We start from the raw sequence: 10942 nt of genomic DNA, 5'->3' as shown, positions 1-10942 counted from the left end.
ATGACCATTTAAAATAAATAAATGAATATAACTTTAGGTTAATTAATATAAAGAAAGAGTTCAAATTCTCATAATACTCCATTTATAAATTTGTAAGAAAATCTGACTAAACTTTTAAAACAAATAATCTGTTCCAAAAAGGAAATTAAAATTGCAAACCAGGCATTAGTCTTAAATGCCACTTCAAAAGTCATATTTATTTCAAACTTGGACCTAAAATATTACATTAATGTGGCATAGATCAAATTACAGTAAAAAATGAAATAATAAGAATTAGCTTCACTGCCGCTCACTCATATTTAGTATCAAGAGCAAACACAGCTAGAAAAATGACTTGGGATTTTAGGTTAACATCCATTTTACCACATTCCAAACAAGTTGCTATTCTTTTTTCCTTCAGTACATACATATTATCAACTCCAAAGCTATCCTAAGCAAAATCGTGCAAAATGTCAAGGTTCTCACAACCACAAAATTTTAAAAAAATAATAACAAAAACAAAAATACCTAAAAATTGCTGAGGATAACATGATGTTCCAACTACAATGCTACAGTAGCACCTAAAACGGATGAAATTTAACATCTTCCTATTCCCTTGTGTCATTTCAGCTACTGGACGCTTCATTTCCCTTGCATTTTAGCATGAAAAATGACTGGTAAGCCAACAAAGATTACAGGGGGAAAAAAAACACAAAAAACTAGATTCTCCCAATTCAGTAGTAACTTCCATAATATGGCTGTGGAACAGAAGCTGGCTGCTGAGCTGGGGCCAATGTGGCTGCTGCAGGTGGCTGTGCTTGTGGATAACCTTGTTGAGGGTAAGCCTGCTGAAATATGTAAATGCATATAAGCATTAAAAAGGAAAACATGTAAAGAAACTGGGTATACATTCCCATTGGCCAAACAAAATAAATAAATTATCATCTCATCATGAATCTTATAAGAAAAACAGTACAAATTGAAGCAAATTTAATCATTTTAGGATTTGAATTGACATTCTTAGATTTCAGAATTGACAACTATAACATTTAAACGGCAGGGTTATATTGCAATCGAACCCTTTGACCTATATATATATATATATTGCAACTGAACTAAAGTTTTTTTTTTTAAATGAACTTGCCAAAAAAGGCAATAGCACACAAGATATCAGCATTGCTTACAGGAAAAATAAACAAATCAAATTAAAACATTTTGTACCTGGACAGGATATGTTGGGGGATAAGCACCATATGCTGCTGTTTGTGGAACAGATGTGGGTGCTTGAGGGTTAGTATAGTTGCTTCCATAACCACCATATGTTCCATATGCAGTCTATCACAAGAAAAACTTGATCACTCTCACAGCACAAATCACAATACGCAACATAATTTTATATCATTTGGATTTGAAAGAGTAAGTAGCAACAGCGCAATGATCAAACTACAATTACTTTTTTAGTATCAGATACAACATCTAGAACATGATATTTGGAACTACTATCAAAGAAACCTTGATGGGTAGAAAAGAGAACTGATACACTATATTTTGTATGGCTCTCCAATAAACTAGAAAATACTTCTTTTTGTCTTAATAATTAAGGCAAGTATTTGTATCTGCAATATTGAATTTCTTCGTTGTTCTGGACAGGCAAAGCAGGAGCTTCATATCCTAGTAAGAAATAATTTTAGCAGATTCAACTAGTTCAGCACACAAATGTTAAGGCAGAACCATTGTGAAAGAAAGACCTACCTGTTGACCATAGCCAGGGGTCTGTGCTTGTGTAACAGGCGGCCAAGCTTGAGGCTGCAAGCCATAACCTGTCGCCCACTGGTTTTGCACATTTGGATATGCACCCATAAGTGACTGTGCTGATGAAGGGGCATCAGCATAAGATTTTGCTAATTTTGTCTTATCTGAAGCTAGATAATCCTCTGCATGACGTTTTTTGAACTCCGACTTGCTCCTATGGGGTAAAAAGAGCTTTGCATGCCTATCATCAGCCTTCTTAATAGATTGAGCATCTCCAAACATACCTAAAAACTGAAATATTTGAAAGAATGAGAAAAACAACTTCACATTCAACCCTTTCTAAACCTTGACCCAATACCATTCTTGGGTAGCACACTAGCAATTACACAAAATACGCAGTTAAAATCTGTCTCAACTCTCAAGAAAACAAAGATGCATCTTACTGTGCTTAAACTAGAAAATGAAAAGCCACATGCAAAAATCAGGTGAAGAACCCACTATAGAAGTATAAGACCCGTTTTGATGTGCCAAATGTTTACAAGGTCTAAGTGCATACAAGATCTATTACAGAAAGTTAGTTCAAATAGAATTAGTAAATAAAGGTATCTCCCCATTAAGTAGAAAGGGATTTTGGAAAAAAAAGGTTACCTCCAAGAAAATGCAAGATAGCTCCTCTCTTTCAGCAGCACTTGCCACATTGAGACTATCTGAGTTGGGCACTATAAGCTTCTCAACTAATGAATCTAAATAATCAATCCGCTTTGGCAGTGACTGAAATGATTCTAGATATATAAAGGCCTATACATGAATAAAACAAAGGGCAGAAAATATTAGCTAAAAGGAAATAACAAAGAGATAACAATTAGAAATTGGACTCCTTTTTTTGGGAGAGGGGGAGGGGGGAGGAGGAGAGAGAGTGGGCACAACCTCAAGCAGCGGTTTTGATAATGGGGCATTCTCAAGTGCTTCAACTAGAACCTCCCTAGCTTTTTCCACATTTCCCGCAACCTACCCAAAAGGCACTCAAAAAAAAAAAAGATGCTTTAGAAACAAAATGAATATCTGAAAACAACTACCAGTTGACAAAGGGCATTTAAAATATAAAGCACTTCGTAATAGTGAGAAAGCGTTAATAAAGTGTATGTTATAATTTAAAAGATAAAACTGAAACAGAAAATGCATAGCCCAAGGATGATTGAACCTTCAACAGATATTTCTCATCAATCTGAGAAGCTAGTCACTTGTAAAATATAGCACAACAGGAGCCATTATACTAAGGGCCCCACAATGGGACAATTAAGAAATCCCACCCTTAAAACATTTGGTGTTAACTGTCAAGTAGCTGCGCTAAGTCTCAAAATTGCAATTTTTTGGTGGCAAGGACACTTTTACCATTATAAAAAACCAGAAGAAGATGAATCCTTGAGTCCTAGTTTCAATTAATGTCATTTTTAAGACTCAAATACAAAAAGAAAAATTACTTAACTTATAGCCAGTCCATCATCATGCTGTATGTTTAGTTCATTTAACTCCATTAGTTTCATAAATTTTTTATCCAGATATTATCTTCAGAAGAAAATGGACATTCGATGATTAACACAAGAAGAAAAACCACATGCATGACTGACCATGGAATCAATTAGGATGTGTGGATAGCATCACAAAAAGAAAGAAAGAAAGAAGAAACTAAACATAAATCAGAAATGTAATTCTTAATTCTACATAAATCAAGAAAAGTCAAGGACAAAGGGCGCACAGATGGCATAACTGAACTTACCAAATACAGAAACCGAGAGTATTGTGCATACAGCATAGGCAACACCTGTGAATGCTCTTTTCCTTTTTCAATGGCTATGGTCTGTTCATACAAAGAAAAGGCATCTTTGAGGTTCCCCTGCAAAAACAGAATAATTGAACAAGTTAAAACATCCATCCATATGAAACTGATAAACCAATCAATATTCCATATGCGTGATGCTCATGCAGTAAAAGCCTGCTAACTTTATCTTACCAGCCGATGTTCCATGTTTGCATGCTTAACAACTGCTTCAAGAAGGCCAGGTGTGATTTCAGTGTGTACAAGTTGGTATGCAGCTCGGGCACCGGGTATATCTCCACTCTGCTCTCTAAATCGGGCAGCAAAGAGGTGAATCTCTGGTTGTCTCTGTTAAAATTTATGGAACAGAATTCAAAAGTGAGGACATAGCACCAGAAGGAAAATGGATAAGAGCACTGTGATTTCCCCTCAATCTTAAATCTCAGTAAAAATCTTTACAATGGCAGAGATGGTTCACAAGCATGTGACAATTCAAGAACTTGAATGGCCTAAAGACCCACCACACATGTATCTTTTCATTTCAAAGTTGGGGCATATAAATGAAAAAAGGTATAATAGAATGTAAAACATAAGACTTTCTGCACAACAACATAACTAGCAGAGCCATGCTCCTCCGTCTTAATCTCTTCCATTGCTGTTTGCTGAACCCAGCCCCTCGACCCGCCTTTATTCTCACAAAAACTTTCAGCCTCTTCTAGTGTTAGAACATAGCTCTAAATATATACTGTTTTACAAGTGAACTGACTGACTGACTACCATTACATTTGGTGATTTAAATTGAGATGTCCATATTCCTCTTTCTTTCTTTTTAACCCTGGTAGCTGGTGAGACCATTGTCTCTTATTCCACAGTCCCACTTTACCTTTTAGTTTCAAAAGACTGGTTCTCTTTCCCAATAAATCCTAGGAAATATGTTACAGAAATGAATACGAAATGCTGCAGCATTCTAATTTGTAAAACAAATTCGAACACTGAAGGTGTTTAGTTCAACTACTAGCTTCTAACTTTTGACTTCAAATGTACTTTTAACTTCTAAATCAATTTAACGTTAATTATTTGGTAAATTTACTTACAATGACTTGTTAGTAGTTTAAATGTTTGGTTAAAAAGGCAACTTAATTTGTTAAATGACCAAAAAGGATATGTAATTAAGTGTTACTTTTACTTTGTCTAAAAGAAGTTTTAAAATAAGTAGATGAGTCATATGTGATTTTTAACTTATTTTAAGTAGTTATTTTTAACTTATAAGTAGATTGACCAATTAGAAGCCAAACCAAAACAAATTCTACTAAAAATTAAAACCCAGCAAAAAAATACACCAGTTGGTTCTAGTTAACAAATTGCAATACAAGTAATGATAAAAATCCATAAACATTCCTGATATAGAACTTCAAACCTTGACAAACACTTGAGTGGCACGAGCAAGAGCATTATTAGCAAGATCCATACTTCCACAGTTTTCCATGCACAAGACATAACGCATCCAATACTCAGGATAATTGGCACAAGCAATTAGGCATCTTTCATATAACTTCACCACCTGAATCACAAAAACATGACCTTATAGACTGGAAAGCTCATGGATCCACCCATTTAATTACAAAAGGGAAAAACACAAAACACAAAAGAGATATGCATAAGAAATACTCCATTGGGGGAATAGAAAGGCCCCTCAAATACGAGAGGAGGGACCCTCCTTGCCTGACAGATAGATGGTTAGGAAGACAAGAAGATACCTGCATGCATAACATATGAATTTTAAGAAGAATAAAATCTCAACACATACATGAACCTAGAATGTCCACTGACAAATGAGGGTTTGAAGTACTTAGCCTTAAAGAAACCAAATCGAAGACCCATGCGTTAGTCTCAGTTCAATTTCCCGTTTAAAAAGTTGCTTCATCCAACGGTTTAGCCAATAAAGCATATGATGCAGCAGATATTATTTAACTGTGAGTCAATGTGTAACAAGGACAACTATAAACTACAAAGGAAAAAAAAAGAGCCAAGGATGGACAGTAAACAAAACCCAATACCTTGTTCAAATCATCTTCTCTTTCTATAAAATCCAGATAATTATGCCAATTTTCAAGCTCTGCAACATTGATGGGCCGCACATGAAAGTAAGGCCTCCTAATAGCATTTTCAAAATCAGATATCTTAGAATCGAACTCTTTAGCTTTCTTATACATCTCTTCTCTAATGGCGATATACTTCTCCAACTCCTCTGCTTCTGTTAAGCCAGCACTTACAGGTTTAGAGGATTGTTCAGCAGCATCAGCATGAACTTCTCCCATGTTTGCTTGATCACCACTCTCTGAAGGAGCGGGCACTGCAGCAGCAGCTTCCTCAGGAGTTGTTAATTCTGATAAAGGGTGAGTTGCAGCAAAAGCCTTAAATCTGTAAGCCCACCAATAACAGTATATGAGAAATTGCACATTCGCATCACAACCAAAAATAAAAGATGCATGATCGATAATGAAGGACCATAAGAGCAGAACATAAATAAAACTTTTACATTAATTAAACCATAAAGTTAAGCTATGGGAGAATGTAGGCCCAGTAAGTTTATAACAATTTGCTTTCTATGTCAAGTTTAATAATTTGAAGGCGAGGAAATCACCACAAGCAATTTGTTAGAAAAGAAAAAACATTCTGGTTGTGAAAGGGAGGATCTTTTGTGAACCAAAAAAATCCTTCCGAAATACAGATGCAGACACAATAGTCTGAAAGCCATGGCTTCTGCTCATGCAAACATCGTATATGGGCACTTTCAACACAAACTAAAAAGTCAAATGTCAATCAAGCACAGAATACCCAAGCTAGCAACAGAACATTTCACCACCTAAAGCCAGTGTGCCACACAACAAAACAAACTAGATCAGATCCAGATAATACATTGCACATTCAACAATATAAACAGAAAGTAATTAAATGCTGACAACATAATAAAAATCTTACCTGGTGAGATAATCATCCAAGCGTTTATTTGGAATCTCTAATATCCTCGTGTAAATCATGGCAACATGGCTCCACTGTGCATGCATTTCTTCATATTCAATGTACTTGTCCCAAAGGGAGTAAGATAGATAATCTGTTCCAACATAAGCCAATCCCCGTTCAAAAAGCCTGATGCACAAGAAAATTTGCATTACGACATCAATATAGACATTGACCCAGCCAATGCTGACACATCCATAAATGGGAGACACCCGGACTAATGTTGAAGAAGGAACAATTCACTCTAACAGCATGACACTTCCAAATGCTGCATTTACCTTCCTGATAAAAATCATACTATGTCTGAAATGGAGCAGTGAATGAGGTCACCTTAGCCCTTAACTGCACGAGATCTTCCCAGCAGCATTTTGCATATTGATGCACTTCAGTGTCAAAGGTAAAAGACAGCGATAATTCAAAAACAACTACATTACTATGACGCAGACCATTGGAGAAGGAAATGTGTATAATGACGGCAGAATAAAAGATTTGACATCCTAAAAGAAAAGCTACCCCTAGAGTAGCCTCAAAACCAAGGGTTTGCACATCAGATTAATGCATTTCTAAAGCATTCCCATCACACCTCTCGCCATAATGTGAGCAATCACTGTTGCAGGCATACTGAAATGATGTTAGAGAGCAACAAAATCACCAGATCCTTGTGACACAGGAAATCACGCCATCATGATTCCAATGTATAGCAACAATATGAAAGAGAATTTGAACAGCAATTACCTTCTAATGGTGTCTGGATCTTCATACGTGTTTATGGCAAATATGCAATAATGCAACCAAATATCCACCGAATACGTCACCCCCAGAACCGCTCGTTCATATACCTCGACAACTTTGTCCATAGATCCAACTCGTGCTTCATGATCTGCATACTTCTTCCAATACCCATAACACAATGGGAATTCAGCCAAAAAGGTATCATACACCTTTCGAATTTTCAATATGTTATCCTGCACCAGATTTAGACTAAAATCTCAGCCCCACAGGAAAAGAAAGAGACTATACTATAAATGCAGTTTGAAGCTATAGAAAATTGAAAACTCCAACATCTTAGTGCCGTTATTCAATCAGGATTTATTAGATACATCCATACATCTAATCAATTTGAATAAGTTTCCCATTAGATAACATGCACACATACTCCTTCTCCCTCTTTTTTTTTTTTCCAAATACAAGTAAGATGGAAAAACAAAATCTTAAACAAGTAGCTGTACATGTAATGCCATTTGCTTGTTCCTAAAATTATCTTAGTAATTCCTATTTTAATTGTATCAAGGATTGTCAGTTATTCAAATTCTCATTATCGTAATAACACAGTCAAATTAAAAGACAGCTGGCTTTGTGACTAAAAAGTACACCCCTCAAAACCTGCTAGTCATCTACTTCTCGAAAAAATATCTGGCTAAAAAGTATTAGCAGTTCATATATAACTGAAAAACCATACCCCTGCCACCTTCTCTGTCTCATCAATCAAGGCAGTCCATGCATCAAAATCCAGGGAATTAGCCCTCACAATACTCCACAATCGCTCTTCTTCGCCTGACATTGGTGGAACTACAAAGAAGACAAGATAAAACAAATAAAACACTTAAAAAATTGCTTGAGAGTCAGATTTGCATCAATTACTGTTGAAGAAAGACCAGAGGCAGAATGGCAATACAGAACTAGCAACAGGCCTAATAAATCAAACAAATATAACACATTAAAAAAACATTGATACATCAATCAAAATGAGAAATCCTGGTGAAATACTAGAAAAAAGAAAGCATCTAAGTCTAAGGTAAAGATGTTGAATTATGGGAAATCTGGACTTCAAATAGCTCCATCTTTTATTATATTAAAAACAATCTTCCATGTTCACCAAGATATAAGTACAGTAGTTACAGATAAAAAGGCCGTCACCAATTTATCGTCCCCCCAAACTAGAGTCCAACTGAACTTTAAATAACTTGTCTTTTAGACATATTGCAATTTCTCATGCATAAAGTTGATCATTTTTACCAATTTACCTACTCAATCAAACACATATAATGCGCCATGAAACTCATGAATTGTGGTTTTTTCATGAATGGGAAAAGGACTGAAGTGGTTCCCACATGTTTGGCTCAAAAGGGAGAGAGGGAGAAAGCGTGAGCATGGTCTTATATTTTCACTATGGAGTAATGAGAGCAAAATCATATAAAATGTGGACTTACACAAATATGGTAAATAAATTTACCTTGTCAAAAACTATGATACCATTAACTTTCTCACTTAGTTGCACAAAAAAATGAAGCAGGTATCAAATCCTAGCACTTCCAAGTTCCTTCCCATTCCATCAATAAGATTGTCCTCTCCTTCAAATGAGGAAGGGGGGAAATACTACTAGAAGATTATAAGTGTACATGGACATCCTAAGTGAAAAAATTAACCCATACTACTTCAATATAGCATCAAGGATCAAAACTAAAATATGTAAAAGAAAACATGCGGCTTATTGATGTCATGAAAGCTTTTATCTGCATTGCTTCAATAACAGCTATGTACATCCAGCTTTCCTGAGAGGACAACACTAGTCAACTTTATTTGGAAGTAACAAAGATGCGTGATCTTTGTTAGCAGAAGCGGGCCAAGAGTAAGTATCCATCAAAGAGACATATTCCCAAATTGCAAAACCTGATGCCAGAAGCTCTTAAGCTGCTAAAAGATCATATTATACTTTAATTTTAAATGGCTCAATTAAATGTAACATAAATCTTGCACTTGCTCATAACATATTTGTATCATAAGAAGGAATGAGTCATACCCAAACCATCCATAGTAGCAGCAGTAGCTCCCTCTGCAATATCCGCAGCAGTACCATTAGCTGAAGTAATGCTTCCTGCATCACCTCCAACGCTGCCATTTACAGAAGAGTCATAAGCAGCAACTTGAGATGCTGCTATCAATGCAGTCCCTGTAGCAACTAAATTCTCACTAGCACTTCCCTTTTCAACATCTGGCTTAGTCTCATATGTTGCATTAACATGGGCCTCTTGTATGACAGAATTAGCATCTGTACCATACATATTTCCATCAGCAAAACTAGGAGCAGGTGGTACAGTATAAGCTCCATCAGCAGAAGCCGCATAAACTCCAGTACCATCTGTGGGATAAACACTAGAATCGGTAACAACATTTGAACTAGTATCACCATAGCCAGTAGCAGCATATCCAGCCGAATCATACTCCGTGACTGCAGATGCTTCAGCAACTACCATCTCACTATCTCCCATAGTGAACAACTTCTACCTCTATTGTACAAGATGCAACGGCACAAAATAACACAAATGTTAAGCCAGGAATATATATATATAAATAGAAATTCTTCACAGCCACAAATATCAATCACTAGCGGCTCTATCTCCCTCTCAATCCCCATTTCTGAGTCCCTTGTTTCCCATTTTGCAAGAGAAAAAAAAAAATCAAGCTCACTATAGCAAGAGAATCGGGACAACTCACTACGAGGTGAGGGACTGATAACATAAGAATTAATTCCCCCACCATATAAATAATCGAAACAGAAGCAACCATGAAATTAATAATAATCTTCAGTCAGCTAGCGATTAAAGTGAATTGACGAATTAAATCTAGAAGACGACATTTGAACCAAAAATCAGATTCAAAATTCGAGGCAAATAACTTCACAGCTCCGAAAAATGAAATGCAGTGATAAAGAACAAACCCTAATTAAACCCTAAAAGGGAACCTGTGACTCCAAGCAGCTTAGGGGAAATGGAGAGAGAGCAATGGCTAGGAACTCACGAGTAGCAGGCGGGACAGAAGCGGCGTCGTTTAGGCTGCAGAGAGTAGTAGATTTGGCTTTGGCGTCTCCGAGATGGAGGAGGCGAGGAGCTTTTGGGGTTTCCCTTTGTTTTGAGTTTCGGTTTTTTGGTGGGTAACACAAAAACGCGAAAAGCCGAAAGTACAGTAATCTCCAAAGCTCTCACCTCGATCGCAGGTTTTTATACCGTATAATATTGTGCGTTTTGAATATAGATCTGGGCCGTCCAATCTTTAGTAAAACTGCTCGGCTTGGACGGTCAGATTATATGTCCTTAAATACATAATTTTGAAATAAATATGTAATTTCCTCTCAAATATTAAGAAATATCAAAAAATCATAGTTCAAATTAAAAATGGTATATACACTCTATTTTATTTAAATAAAAATAATATAAAAATTTTTATTAATTAAGTTGACTTCATTATTTATAATATTAAAACAATTAATGCATAAGTTATGATAATAGATTAAAAACACTTTTTTTTACAGTTTCTATAGTGACCTTTTTAATTATATTTATATTTTAATTTGCTAAATAAATTAATATAGTTTAT

At 35.8% G+C, this 10942-nt stretch overlaps 1 protein-coding gene across 4 annotated transcripts; it reads right to left on the bottom strand.

Annotated features, from left to right (window-relative positions):
• Positions 1-322: 322 nt before the first annotated feature.
• On the bottom strand, positions 323-10566 carry LOC110630181 (pre-mRNA-processing factor 39). Of its 4 annotated transcripts, none has more exons than XM_021777536.2 (14): positions 10367-10566; positions 9369-9855; positions 8028-8137; positions 7304-7533; positions 6530-6697; positions 5605-5968; positions 4965-5108; positions 3743-3895; positions 3509-3625; positions 2659-2739; positions 2380-2529; positions 1732-2022; positions 1201-1314; positions 323-827 (listed from the first exon to the last, which is right to left on the bottom strand). In XM_021777536.2, the coding sequence occupies exons 2-14, from the start codon at positions 9835-9837 to the stop codon at positions 714-716; spliced, it is 2505 nt and encodes an 834-aa protein (XP_021633228.1). In that variant the 5' UTR covers positions 9838-9855; positions 10367-10566; the 3' UTR covers positions 323-713. The 4 variants fall into 4 exon arrangements, with proteins under 4 accessions (XP_021633228.1, XP_021633230.1, XP_021633229.1 ...); XM_021777538.2 differs by having other exon boundaries at positions 323-824; XM_021777537.2 differs by having other exon boundaries at positions 10287-10544.
• Between the last annotated feature and the right edge of the window lie 376 nt (positions 10567-10942).

The sequence above is a fragment of the Manihot esculenta genome, chromosome 13, assembly GCF_001659605.2.
Source record: "Manihot esculenta cultivar AM560-2 chromosome 13, M.esculenta_v8, whole genome shotgun sequence".
NCBI lineage: Eukaryota > Viridiplantae > Streptophyta > Magnoliopsida > Malpighiales > Euphorbiaceae > Manihot > Manihot esculenta.
The sequence above is the reverse complement of the archived record's forward strand: the minus strand, read 5'-3'. Positions and strand labels throughout refer to the sequence as shown.